The 15,453-nt window shown below is 36.4% G+C and overlaps 1 protein-coding gene across 1 annotated transcript in view; it reads right to left on the reverse strand.

Annotated features, from left to right (window-relative positions):
- DPP10 (dipeptidyl peptidase like 10) overlaps positions 1–15,453 on the reverse strand; it is a 292,219-nt gene that overhangs the window by 65,221 nt on the left and 211,545 nt on the right. Inside the window, exons 6-7 of the mRNA XM_075757159.1 lie at positions 11,700–11,752; positions 11,523–11,604 (exon numbers count right to left, since the gene is read on the reverse strand). Of these exons, the coding sequence (XP_075613274.1) occupies positions 11,523–11,604; positions 11,700–11,752 (135 nt within the window). The remainder of the gene's footprint in view (positions 1–11,522; positions 11,605–11,699; positions 11,753–15,453) is intronic.

Consider the following 15,453-nt stretch of genomic DNA (forward strand, 5'->3'; position numbering starts at 1 on the left):
AAAGCATGGCAGTAGACAAAAATCTACCCTCATATGATCCATGTTTCAAAATCATGAGACACATTGCAAATAAGGCAGAAAACAAATAATAGATAATAACAAAATGATTATAATTGTAAGCAATAATAACTGTATTCAATCTTAAAGGTACCAATTTTCTAAAGATTGTGATTGACCTAGACAGGAATTTTCTAAGGGGAAGCTTTCAAACCTTTTGATTATGTTGCAATTAAGGCAGAAAGGAAGTAGCTGTTGATCAGTATGAAACATGGAGACCTCAGAACACGTACATCCCAATGTCATATACCGCCTCTTTTATTTTTTGTCAGTTACAATATGTTAACTTCATTTTTGCAGTCATCAAGCTGCCAGACATAGCATGAACAGCAGAACAGAACACTGAAACGCCACTTTTCTGCTGTCTAGATTAATGCCACTGCATCCCAGCAATGTGTTACCACAATCATTTCTGAACAACTGCAAACAATCTACAAGGCTATTATATTTAATTGCTCTTTAGATAGTTTGTAAATCTACTGTAAAAAATAGCAAGGATGCACTCATAATGCAGCTATAAGATTAGTTACTAATGTCATGAAATAAAACAGGCCATGAACTCACAGAGTATCAGCAACTCCATGATAACTCTGATGTTTATGTCCTTGATTTCCAATAAAAGCGAGGAAGCATTGCCCTCCTTTGTTTAGATACACATTATGTTGCCTTTCCAATGATATTGGATCATGACATTCACTAAATTCACACCCTGCCTAATCCCATGATAATTTACTCTTGAGTGCAAACGTTGTGCTATGTGTTACATAAACAAAATCACATATAATATCCGAACTATGACCTTCACAAAAAGCTACTTTATAAATCTTTATGTTTGCACAGAAGATTACAGTAAAACTGCCTTGGCCCTCAGCTGATAGTCTGGATCTACTGCTTCCTCCCTGTGGAGCTGCCTGAAGAACCACGCTGGGTGCAGTACTCTGCAAAATGTCTTTGAGGGATTGGACTGCTCACCCCTTTGGTCTTCATCTGTGTAAGTGATGTGTATAACCGATTTATCTATAAACAGTGTATGCTCAGGAACTCATACTCCTTGTTCCTTGCATTTACTGATAGCTTCTGACTAATGAACTATCAGGGAAGAGCGTAGAGAGAAATGTCACTCTTACATGCCTGGGTTGCTCCTACAGACTTATAATAAAAATCATAATCTGCCCTTACCACCAAATCTTTTAAAATGATCTCTGGTATTTCGAAGGCTCATCTTACACTGATATCAAGCCGCCTTCAATTATGCCCAGACTGATCAATCTGTAACAGAACCTAAAATGAAAAATTTTCAACCCAGTTACTCCGGAAGAAAAAAGGCAATGTTGGCAGATGGGATAATATCTAAGATAACTGCCTGGACTTGGTGCCAGAGAAGGAATTTTCTCTTCTTTGGCAAAATGTATGAAAGTAGCATCCTAACCACAAGGACCAAAGTAAAAAAAGACATAATTGAAAATGCTGTGCTATAAAGTTATATTTAAGTTTTCTACTATTCCTATGGTGGTAGACTATCCCAGAAAACTTACATTATTCAAACGCCGAAGCAGACCAGGATGCCTCTGAGCATCTCCTGTATGAGAAACCTAGCCAGAGTTTAAGACAAAGCTTTGTCCTTTCAGCTGCTATTGGTGACCCAGCCTATCTTGTGCCTCGGTCTCCCCACTGTGCACACTGTTTAAGTTGCCAGTTGTCTTTATGATGGGCCAGCATTTAGTGGATCAGCCATTTACCCTTCACACAGGTAGGGCATTTAATTCAAAAAAGCCAGTTTCTCTTAAAATATCTCATTAGGAATGAGACAAATCGAAATGAGAAAATTCTAATATATATAGAGAACTCTCATAATAGCATTTCTGTTTGGGACAGTTCAGAGTCTGTAAAGCAACACTTGAAAAGAATTGTTTGCTTTCTTTCCACACAAAACTTCTCTCTTCTATTTCTGTAAGTGCACTGGCACCTGCATAAATGATGAAGTGTGCTGTGTTCTGCAATACTATCTCTATGACCAAGTAATACCTATTCGTCACTACTGATCAAGCCCTGCTCATAGATATGAGACGTTTATATGAATACTATTAGCGTATTGCTTCTTCAGCACGCCCTAGCTCCCAACTAAAGCGATAAACCCGTTGATCTGCACAGGTTTTTGTTTTCCTCATTAATGCTGCTTCCACCAGCTTAAAACAGACCTTTCTAACACCAGTTTGTTTCCACAGAAGTACGAGTTTTAAGTGTTGGCTGATTGCCGGGTCCTTCGGCCTTCTTTCCTCCCTGCCAATCAATGCTTCGTTTTCTCTTACAAATCAACAGTATACCTGACTTTTTAATCCTGATTCTCCAGGGCTGTCCTGGCCTTGAAGCTGCCAGTGAATATATACTCCCCACAACTACAGATCCACAAGCAGTCCTTTGCATTCCACTGCCTGGCTCAGGCTGAGTCAGCATGAAACCCTACGTCACTTTAACACAGTGCGGCAGGAGTTTAATCTGCTCTGATCCTTCAGCGCAAACACAGTGGGGAAGTCATAACCCCACAGCAGGGAAAGAAGAACCATGCAAGGACATTTACAGGTTGGTGATGGTGGAATTTAATGTCCTTTTTTCAAGAAGGACTTGGTTAAAATAGAGAGAAAGAGTTTACAAGAGTGTTGAACATGCCCAAAGCTGTGTGCTCATGTTTTGGTTTTTTCTCCTTCTCACAGCTGTCTGTCTGATAGAGATTCAACAGGGAGTCATGACATCATCATCCATGAAGTATATACAGCTTTTTTCCTTCCCCCCCCTTTTTTTTTTAAAATAACAAGGACCATCTACTCCATCTTTACCCATATGCACTGGGTAAAATCCTGGTTGACTGCTGTAAAAAGCCCACTGATCTAAATTGGACCAGGATGCAGTCATTTCAGCAATTTTATGAAAGAATTAAAGGCAGACTTTAGAGAGTGATGTTTTGATACAAATGAAGGTAAAGACATTCACCTGAAACTTCTTTTAATCCATCATCACTCATTCTCTAAAATCCACAGAAAACCATCAGTATATGCCATCTAATATTTGGGATTTATGATAGCAATTTGAAGGATGAATAAGATGTGGGTCCAAATTTCATAATATAATGTCATGACAGTAGCTATTTTCATGAGTGTTCATAAAGGTATGAATGAAGATGAGCTTAAGTCTAGATTAGATAATTTTTCAGGTAATTGAAATATTATATGTCCTATGTAGACCACTGGAACAACTGAACTAACTTTCAAGGACATCCTTGACAGTAGCTATATCATAAGGGAAAAAGGAGGTTCAACCCAGCTGAAGAGAGGAGTCACTGTCACTTCCACTGACAGAAACCTGACTACATTTTTGATGGATGCTATGTGTCAAGTGAGAAAATCAATGTTATCGTACAGCAAACAGAACCTATCAACAGAAGAGCCAGAGGACCCTTGCCATACAGCAAGAGTTCATGGGGTTTTGCTGCCAAGTTGATTTTATTCCTTTACCTCGTTCCCAGCTGAACTCTGTAGGCACTGGTACCATCACCAAGACTTTGAATTATTTTGCACGTCTTCTGCAAAAATTTTATAAAAAGTAAACAAATTTTGTGTTTACCATTGGCTAAATCAAACTCTGGCTTAGAACCTGAACCACAAAGGCATTAGAAATGTCAGTTCTTCAAACTCGTCTGGTTTGACATTTTAGTCAATAGTGATTTGCCCCTTCCTTTTCCCTACGTGATAAGGAGAAGAATAGAATATAGGTGGCAGAGAATAGAATACAGCTGTTTTTCTTATCTCACAGATAAAACTCCCATTTACATTACATTACCAAAGAATGAATATAGGCAAATTTTCCACCTCATCCTGTAGTATATCATATCTTTTTGGTTTAGATTTAATATAAAGTGACTAAGTGACTATATGATCCATGGACATAGGTAAGCCTGCAATGTTTTTGGGCAGGATTTTGGAGTTATATGAAAATACAGTCCATAATAAAACTTGTTACCTGATCTTTCCCAACTCTGATTTAGCAAAATGTTTAATCAGATTTTGACCTTTCTTCTCCTTGACTGTGTATTTAGTTTTGATGGGTAGCTATTTTTAAAGAATTTTAGACTTCTGAAGTATAATTTTTGTGTTTCTCATTACAAAGAGCTACGCAATTTTCACACAAGAAGCACAGCAGTCCTATTTTATGAGCCATTGGACTTGCAGTTAATATTAGCTAACAGACGGAAGTGTGAATATTCAGATATGCTTTGTTACACATACACATGTTGAACAACATGATAGTCTAGATGAGAGGGGCGTATTGCTATTTTCATCGCTCCCTGCAGGATGCTGCACAGAAAAGTCCTGATGATTACTCCTATCAAACATCTGTGTCTATGCTTGTTTGCATGTATCTTGGTGGGACTGTAACTATATGCACACACACACAAATATCTATGTGAAAAAATAATTTGCTATCTAGCACAATGATATGTCAAATTTCCAATATATTTGCTTACAAAAGAGTTATTGATGTGAGGATGGATAGAAAAGTGTGCTACCTGCGTGCATGGTTTACACGCCAATTCAAGTATTAGCTGCATGCTAGAGCAGTGATAATAGAATGAGAATCAGGGAAAAGGGAGAGGAAACATGTTTCATCTCCCCTCTCAATTTATTCCCTATAAAGCTGCTGGGCCTTTTATCGTTCCACATGAAAAACAGTAGTAGAGCAATAATGCTGCTATAAAACATATGATTTTCTCATTATTTCTTCACATCCAGGATACAGCCAAGTAGCTATTCTCACAAAGGGCTGGCAATATCTAATCCTTAATAGTTAATATTTTTAAGTTACCCTTTGATACCAGGACACATTCATTGCCTTTCACTAAGCAAAATGATGAAGCAACTTCTTCTGTGCTCAACTTAGCTTTGCCTCCATTTATAAAAGTTCCTGGTCTCCAGACCTCATGAAATTTCTGTTGAATATATTCAATCTTGAATGTAAAAATGCATTTTTCCCCTATTTTCCAAAACTGCCTGTGTTTTATGGCTGCATTCTCCATTCCTCTTCTCTGAGATGGAGAAAATTGCTTTCATATTATCACTTTTGAAACTAGAGAACATGCATTTAATGCTTATTTTCTCCAAATCCCTCCATATTTAAGTGGAGTGAGCACCTAGAAATTAATAATTGAAAACGGAAATTAGTTCAGTAGAACACCTTCAGAGAGACTAATAATTTAATTTTTTCTTTGAAGAATAGTTTGAATTGAATTATTTATATGGAAAGGCAAAAATCATTTATATTTTACAATGCTTGTGTGGGAAATCCAAGAGGAAATCCAATGTGTAGCAGCAGCTAACAGTTTTATCAAAGAGGAATACAGTTTTATCAAAGACTTTTTGGTAACTAATTCTTACGTGAAGAAAACTATTATATTGCCCATGCTCACTATGGCTCTGATAAAAAGCAGTTCTTGTATCAAAAATGAAGCAGCAGAAAGCTTTTGCAAATACGCTAGTAAGTGGCTTTCATATCATTTCATAACACAAAAAAACCAACCCCAAAACCAGAATGCCCATAATTATAATTATTATAATTGCAAAATAATACACAATCTAACTTTAGCTGCTGGTCAAAAATGACTATTAAAACAGTGTTTTTCTGTGCCTTTCTTCTGTAAATATTTTCACTTTTTGTTTCACTAGGTGGATAACGCTCAACCATACAGGTTCCCTTTTTTAGAGACATCTTCTGCAAGACAAAGGATCTCCAAATACGCTTCGAAGTACAGAAATTCTATAAGAAACCCCTCATACATTTTAAATAAGAAATCATACTTGAGATCAATGTCACATTAAAATGTTCTTGTTTATTTCTGGTTTTCAGAATAAATTCAAGCATTTTCCTTTCAGTTTTACTGCCATTTGCCTCATTAGCATCGTGATTAAAAGGAAAGATGAAATAAAGCCTTCACATTTCCATATGCGATTTTAAGTTACTCATACAAAAATACGGCAAGTCAAAAGAGCAAAACACTTTGAAAATAAAAATAGCAGATTAAATATATTTATTTAGAACTTACTTCATTAGCATTAATTAAGCTTCTACTTGGCTCATGAACCCTGAGAGATCTTGTCTTCTTCATTTGCAAATGGCAGTGTATTTGCCAGGAGGGGGTGCCAAGTACCCACAGCATTAATTACACAAAAATAAAACACATGGCAAATGTTTTACAGAAAGTTAAGTTACCAATTTTTATAGTAGTTGTACTTTGACCCTTGATAGAGCAAATAGTAAATGAAGCTTTCAGCAACTAATGGCTTTTAAAGCATCTGTTGAGCAAGGTATGTGTCTAGCATAGTCCTGCTGATTTTTCATTTACTAAAATTAGTCTAGTCCTTGGCAAATAATATAACATCAAAGAACTTTTCTGCTGCAGCATTTCTGTTATCTAAAATGGTATTTGAAGGCCATATAAAAAAGCTAAAATTTTGAAGAGAAGACAATTCTAAGGAAATGCCACGTTAATACAGCATTTCACAGTCTGATAGATATTTGCATTTCTGTGGGGCAAATGGGGGGGGGGGGGGAAGGCAAGATGAACCTCCAAATAAGACAACCAGTATAAGGGTGACTGATCACAACGCAGAGGGTCAAAGAGTTCTTGAACTGGTACATTTATTAGTAACAATTAAAGCAGATTTTGCTCTGTTTTGTTTCTGGGTTTCTGTTTGTAAGCTTGTTTTTAGGTAGTTTTAATATAAGGTGAGGTCCTTTTTCACTGGATTTTTTTTTGTTCTTTTTGTAAAAGCTTCAGCTTCTAAGCCCTGTTCCTTTCCTTTTTTTTTTTTTTTAATAAAAGGGCAATTTTCTTGTTTTTTAATATTTAAAATATTTTTTAAAAATGGATGAGAGTATCCTGAATCCACAGCCAGCTACAGTAAACAAATTGTTCTTTGTGTATACAGGATAATAGGTAATTCTACACAATGATGACCTAAATTACATTAAAGCATAGCAAAAGCTCATCTTCAGTCATACCTTTGATAATGTTATGTTTTGTTGATGGCATCAAATTTTGACAAAGCAAGCCATCAAGCTTCTACAAAATGATCTTTTTAGTATTCTGGATAGCTTTACTATTTTCTTGATTTCTGCTTTGTTAAAATATGTATTTATTTATGCATAGACATTCATACATAAGTCAATCGATCGTTATTTATGTTGATCCATCCAAATATATATGCTCCCTTCAAAAACACTTCATATGTCAAAAGAAAAATGAGCTCAATGCAATAAATAACATAGAATACCTATTATAAATAGAAAGGCAAAGTGACTTACATGGATATATGTTCATAGAATAAAGTGAAAATAAAGTATTCCATACAAAATGAACAACATGTTACCAACCAGGCAGAAGAAACTTTAGGTAAAAGTTCTAAGAAAAAGCTATGTCAAACTGAACAACTTCTAACCACACTTCACTGGGAGCTACTTCAAGTAATCTATCCAGCAACTAATCAGAAGAACTCTCCGTATCGCACGAAGCACTGCAGAGAAACACTACATCTTTCACAGACAACTCTGCATGCACTGGAGACCAGAGGTCAGTTTTTACATTCAGGCTCCTACCGCAATACATCTCCATAGATAGATCCAGACAGAAAAGGCCGTCTCCTCCGTGTCAGATACAAGCCAGGTCCAGCACAGAAACATGAAAACCTTTGCTACAAACTATTGGAGAAAATAAGGCCAAAGAAGAGAGGACACTGTATACAAATTGGGTATTTCAACACCAGAGGACCTTTAAAACCTTCTAAAGCATCCTCTTCCTCAGCAAAGCCTTCCTACCAGGTATGGGACATCTCTTTCTCAGATACATGCAATGAGGTCTCTAATTAAGTAAACTGGCAGCAGAAAAATGTTGATGAGACCAATTAGGTATTTAGTTGTGTTGGTTTGTTTTCCCTGGAAATACTTAATGCTGTGGTAATGGATTCTATAGAGGCAAGGTAAACAGATCATCAACTGCTCTCTCTCAAAATTTTAATCTAATATAAGCAAATATGAGAAATATTTAGCAAATACATTAATAGCTCCCTAATATACTAACACACACTGAAATGGTATTTTAGATCTGGCACAGTTCTTACACAGTTAAAAGACAGCACTTTAAAGAGTGTGACCTTGAAAACAGTTCTGAAAAATAACAGCTATGCGACCTTAAAATACATTAATTCATTAGATAAAAGTTTGTTCTCCCCAACGGCAAACATTTTCAATTTCACCACCAAAATGTCATGACTCAAACAGCAGATGTTTCTCTGAGCTTTTCTCTTAATCTTTACAAAATCCTCTACTCTAGGTAAATAGCAAGAAACTGAAATAACTTGCAACCACTGTGGTAGCTTCAAAACAATGGTATCACGGCGCAATCATTTGGTATCTGATATAAACCTCTCTCTGTTGTTCTTCACTAGTCACATGTGGCCTGCCATCCCATTAGGCAACCCTAGAAATTATGTGTAACAGTAGACAACTTAGACTGATGCCGGATTTTCACAAGGATGTAAAGTATTACCGTACACTTGATTTCACTGAAGCCATATTTCCCCCTCTGTGCAATTAGCACTTCCTGGCTTCATATAAATTTTCCTGCTCAAACATTTAATTTCTTTTTTTTTTTCCCCTTCATCTTCATATACTATCTATTTGAAAGCCTTGACTATTCCCCCCCATTTGAAGAACTCAAGATTCCTGTGTGGGCTATACTGTTACTCAGGTTGTCTGCAAAAATAAGGATTGGAAACATCTTATTTTACACTTTCGTCAATTTATTGAAAATAGTTGATCCAAGTCTATGCGTTTTCCCACATCCAGGGCTTTCAAAATAGAGTGTAAAGTTGGGATCTTTGACTCAGTCAGGCATACCTGTGCCCTGTGTTTCACATCTGCTAATTTTGCTGACCAGTCATGGCTATAGTATTGCTATTCTCTTCCGCACTGCACCTGGAAGGGTGCTATTCCTCTTCGGTTTAGAGCTCTACATATACTTTGTTTATGTGATGGCCACAGAGTATTTGTCATGGGTCTTTCTAGATGAAATTTTCGTATATAGCTAACTTGTTCTCTGCTTTTTCTTCAGTTGCAACGAATGGCTCTTGGAGATTACTCAGGTTAGTACACTATGATTATTTTGTTTAAAGTAGGTATTCCAATGTTTGTTTTACTATCAATTATTACTATTTCCTTATTACATGAAAAAGACACATAAGTATTGTTTTGGAAGGGATTTTGGTAAGCCAATCGTAGCGTGTTTGGCAACATGGATCTGTGAGACTGCACCTTTGTTTGAACCCAGACACGTGCTATTGATAGCTACTGCTGATGGATTACCACGCTTTAGATCTTTCCCTTTACGGATTCCTCTTTACCCAGGTCCACTGCCGATTGCTTCCTATACTATTTTTATTCAAAACTGACTGATAAAGTGTTTGCTCTAATGACAATCTTTATAATTGAGAACCATTATGGCAATGTGTCCTCAGTCACACATCTTTTCTCTACTTAACCTGTTCTGCTGGAATGATCTCCACCATCCTGTTTCTGCTAGAGGCAGCTGTTCCTTTGGACAGTTGTGACAATCACTGTTCACACTGGTCGTTATTCATTCATGCTCCTACATTTTTGGCTTGCTGCTGAAGCGGGAGGGTGATGTGGCAAGGCACTTCTGTCACTTTAGAAACCTCCTTTTACCACACAAAGAGCTTCAAGAGGACATCCTTCTTATCGGCAACTCTTATGGAAGTGACTTTCAGTATACTGTCATTGCAGGTGCACATCTATATGACACCACTTGGTATCATTCAGAGTGCACAGAAGAATTTGTGTTTCAATCAAAGTTATTATTTCCTAATTCTGCAGACCATATGGCACCATAAAGCCCACAGTAAAGCAGATATTTTTGAAGCATGACATTAACTTCACTAGGGATATTAACAAAGATGAGTAATGTTATCCTCACTGAAGTATGAATTATGCCAATGTTTTCAAATTTGGATGATTAAGGTTGTACCTAAAATGACCACCTATTTTTTTGCAGTTCTGAGACTTAACAGGAGTCCACCTGTGTCCGTATCTGAAAGTATTTGTACATATTTCCAGAATGACAATCTAGGCAAAACTGATGAAGTTTGCATTATTCTGATTTATTATTTTTCTGAAGTTTATGATTGATAAGTCTGCCCCTGTTCCTAAGATACCTCTCAGGAAAACAAAAAAATTCATTTCTCAGTAATCACTGCATGTAATTTTAGTTGGACTTTAGGTTGTTAATCAGAGGTACAGCACAAACTGTGCTGCAATTTAATTTAAAATATTTTAAAATTCTGTTCAGTTTTGCAAACGCATCACCTTTCTTCTACAACCTACATAGGTTGCCACATGCCGTAATACTGCCTGCTAAATACCTATGTATTTGTTACCATCAATCCTGTCACCATGCTCTCATTATTAATAAATTAATGGTGTTAATTATTAAAGCATACCGAGCATGTTCTAATTACTTTTTCCTTCCTGCCTCCACTTGCTTAATGCCATATATTCTAACCAGAAACATTTTTTACATTCCCACCATCTCGATGAATGATACAAGCAATAGGGTATATTCTCTTGACATCCAACTTATACCCTCTCTGCATGAACAAGTCAAACGGGCAAAGAAGCTTTGAGATCACGCCTGTGGGCATTAATGAGCTTATTAGAACATTGTAACAAGGATTATCTGAATTTCTTATTCAGAGACTTGAAGCTTTTATAAGTCTCTTGCTTTCAACTACCAACACAGGTCAGTTTAAAAGCACCGCAGTTCTAAAAACACCATTTTTTTCTGCTCATATTGAGATTCGTCATGATGAACATGGATGATTTATGTTCATTAAAAAAGTGGTAAAACTTTTGGTAGACAACACTATATGAAACATAGCATTTTTGGGTTTATTACTATGAATTCAATGTAGCACAACTGACCTTGGCAGTAATTTTCATACTGAAATGAAAACACCACTTTTCATTGAATCCATCACATCCACTTTTAGATGTGAAGCTTTTGCCCACAGTTTTCATTGATTGCACTTGAAAACTTTTCTTCACCTTCAACTTTCCTTCTCTCATAGTAGTAGCAATGAAGATAGTTATTCTGAAAATTACTTGAGTGTATATTTATACAAAGAGGTCATTTCTTTCAACAATTGTACAATTTGGTTATTGGGATTATACTGGAAAAACATGTTTACATGTTTTAAATAAATAAATAAATAGATCCCCTGAAAGCTATACTAGCATCATGCAGAAATATATAGCAAAACTTATCTTAAGACTTTTAATTTATTTTTTTTTACTTCAGTCTGTCTGGAGTAAATACATTCTTAAATCACAGCATTTTTAATGCTTACCAGTTGCTGTCCTTGGATGCCCCAGGCTGCATACTGTAAAACTGAATCCTCTACTTCTGGAGGGTTTAACTCCCAAACTTCCCTTAAAAAAAGGTAAACATTTTTACTCGAACACACTGGCATCACCTTATGTACAGAATCACTGACAATGACATCATATTGAACAATGTGACCTACCTTGTGTGTATGTTATAAATCACATATGAAGCTGTATAAGAATAATGAAAAACCTGTGACAAAAAAAAAGAAAGCATAAGAATTACAAAAACCAATACTGGATTAAATAGAGACTATCATTATGACAGTCACAGTCTTTCAATCCCTGTAAACACAGATATCTTTATTACTGAAAGAAAGATTTTTCTGAATTAATTACAACCAATAGACTTGAACCAGGGTTTGAATACTGTATGAAGGACACACATACTCATCTACTAATTTAACCACACACTTAACCTGTACAACTGCACAGAAAAGGTCACAATCAGAAAAATCTGTGTTCCTGTTTAACAAAAGGATTTATAAAATCAAAACAAAACCAAACAAAACCCCCCAAGAACGTACATTAGGAAAATAAATCACTTTTTCTTGTATTTTGTCATCAAGTTATGGTCAAAATGACTGTACAGACATTGCAGTTATTTTCCTTGAAATGTAGACAGATACAGGGTCATATGATATTTTTCTGACCACCTGCTATGTACAGACTGAACGACCTTCTGAGCTACGGCTCACAGAACAGAAGAGAAAAACTGAGTGCTTACAGGCATCTGTTTGGTGTGGTTTTCCTTAAACGTGTTTCAGTCTGATTTTGACCGACTGACTTTGAAATTCAGGAAAGTTTGTTTTATCTGAGATTTTTCATATGCAACATTTTGGGTAAAACAAAGAGATATTTGTCAGTAAACATTCCTAATTCGTCAGGAAGTTACCAGTGACTTCTGGTCTCAGAAACCCCGGGATTCTCTGGATGGCAGAGAAAAGCAAATCTGATGTCCAGTTTTATGCTGTTGTCTTAATTTGTTGAAAATTTTATTGAAGTTGACTGAAATCAACAGGATTGTTATTTAAGTGAAAAATATCAAGGCCTGATGTATGCGGACCCAGAAGATCCATGGTGGGGAACAGCATGGTACAGCGTATAATGTGATGTACACCACACCGAAGGGCTAAAATCAAAGCAAACTATTACACTTTTCCTCTAAAGTCAAACATTAGTCTCTAGACATATAGTGAATAACAGACATTTTGCTGTCTTCCAGGCTTGGGTGATTGGTTTTAAACTAGCTCATTTCTTTACCACTCTCATTATGAAAATAGCATAATTCCATAGTATTAATTATTTTATTATGAATTTAAATTACCTCATAGTCTTGGAATATAAAATATATTTGTGATTAATTATTACTGTACTAAGAGAAACTCTTTCTTTTTTATGTAAACTACTGTCACAAAGAAACATTGGGTGACATGCGCAAGACTTACTATAGCTTCACATCTACAGAAGTACAGTATTTCTGTTTGGCACATGAAGGACTTATTTCTGGACAGTGTCAGGGTAATTCCAGTTAGATGGAAACAGATACAGCTGTATAGCCAAAACCTTGATACAGATATATGTGTTGGGACTCTTCAGTGTATATTATCTGCACCAGGAATCTTTCAGTATCTCCTCCAAAGAGACGAGACAAAGGAGGATCACACATGAACAGAGCCATCGGAATCTGCCGCTATTGCACACCAGAGGGCTTTTAGAGGTTGTTATTTTGGCTGGAGGTCATTCAGTAACATAACCATCTGAAACACCCTTCCACTGACTCCATTTCCATTATTAGTCCGCTGTCAACACACCCCAAGAATTTAGCATGTCCTAAATCCTTTCTGGTTGATACTGCAAGAAGCCCACAAAGGTCTGAAAGATTAGTAAGTGTACTTTGTGCAACAGTTCAAATTCCCGTCTGTAAAATTTCCCTTTTTTCACGAGAAGCACTGCTATTTTCCAAGTCTATGATGATTATCATCGAAAGTGTTGCTTCAATGAGAAGAATTGCACATATATTAACAATTATGCCCCAAACTGTTTTTTTCTTTTAATTACAGCTTATGATAAAGTGTTTGATCATGCAAGATACCAGCCTCTTCTGAGAAGTGCTAAGTGTGGCAGAAATAGAGAAAAATTATAATAATGTTATGATTGCTGTAAGAGGTACAAAGACACCAAGAAGAGTATTCTAAGAAATTTGATTGATACTTATATTCTCTAAATAGCTATCATAAACATACTACCACCATGTCTCTATACTATATATACATACATCTAATTTTACACATACTATATATACATATACATCTAATTATATACGTAGCAGAAGTAGACTACCTGCTTACATATCATAATGTAAGTTCAGTGGGGTTTCTGGGAAAAATTAACCTGGTAATAACACGATGACTGTCAAGATAGAGTTATTCAAGAACTGGCAGTAAGACAATGAGACAAACCATTGGCTTCAGAGCTCCTGCTTTCTTTTATAAATCTTACATTGCTAGAGGTAAGAGATGGCAGATCAAAGGGACATAAAGAGTTAAATCATGGTGGTTTCTGCACAGGGCGTACATTGTCGGAGGCCACTCAGAGGGGCACTTGCCAGCAGCTGTTAAAGGGGACAGTCTCATACAGCCAGTTAGAGCAAAGAGGAATGGGTCTCTTGCCCTTCCAGGAAAATGGAAAAGTATATACAGATAATGTGTGGAGAGGTCATAAGTATTTAGAGCAGAAATATCTTAAAAGTAAATTATTAGAATATATTTCAACAAGAAATGATGACTAATAAGTCATTTTGATAGCTTTAACAGAAAATACGCTATAGCAACAAGAAGGACACTTCATATTTCACGTGGAAACTCTCCTCTTGCCTTGTAGCAAATTTTCTATCTAAATGTTTATGTAGAATATTAATATCTTTTTGTTATAAGTATCAGTACCTTTGAAAGAGCTCCACAACCAGAGGAGACCAACATTACAATGAAGTCACCTTCAGAAAGGATGCTGACATTTTTCTTAAATTACTCATGTTGGTTTTATTTCTTAATAGGAACACCATGAATAAATTACAAGTAGGAAGTTTCCTAATTCATCCTGCTTGCAATAGTCACATACTGAAACACCATCATTATTGAAATTAAAACAAACAAAAAAAAAGAGGATGTAGAAAAATCTTTCTTTTTCAAGTCTGGCTTATTATATAAATGCCATATTCTGAGGGAGCTCTCACAGTTTTGTATAAAGGCTTACCCTTTTAGGATCTTCACTATTTTGGTAAAGCTTTAGCTTGCACAGAGCCATGTCAGTGGCTGGGACCACATGACTCTTGATCCTTAATGTACCAGATCCAACATCACGCAAGAGGAGCCCAGCTGAGGGCACCATGTCTGACACTAACCACAGGGAGCATCAAGGACTCTCAAAATACCAGGATCAAACCTCCCATGCTGCCACCAGCCATGTCCCCACTGGAAGAGGCATACATAGGCTTGGGGAATTTTGCCCTGCAACTCTTCTTTTGTGGGATGTGCACTAATCAGAAAAAAAACCCTGGTAATTTATGATGGAGTTTGCAAAGAAACAGACTGAGAGATCACATGGGTAAAGCTCAGGCTGCAGTGTCCCTTCACACAGTGTATTTACAGTGAAGGCGGGTCATCATCTTCACCATTCAAATCCAAAGTGCTATCATTCCTATACTGAAACGTTTTCAAATGGTTCTTGTACTCCATGCCTTCTAACTAGGATCATATCGAAAGACTAAACTAAGGCTAATATTTGAACACGGACAGTAAGTTACTCCAGCTGACAAAAATATGACACACTTAAATAGTGTGAAACTGAGGAAAAGGGAGAAAGGTTGTAGTGAAAAAAGATTCATCATCTAGG

The sequence above is a fragment of the Balearica regulorum genome, chromosome 6 (genome assembly GCF_011004875.1).
Source record: "Balearica regulorum gibbericeps isolate bBalReg1 chromosome 6, bBalReg1.pri, whole genome shotgun sequence".
Taxonomy (NCBI): Eukaryota; Metazoa; Chordata; class Aves; order Gruiformes; family Gruidae; genus Balearica; species Balearica regulorum.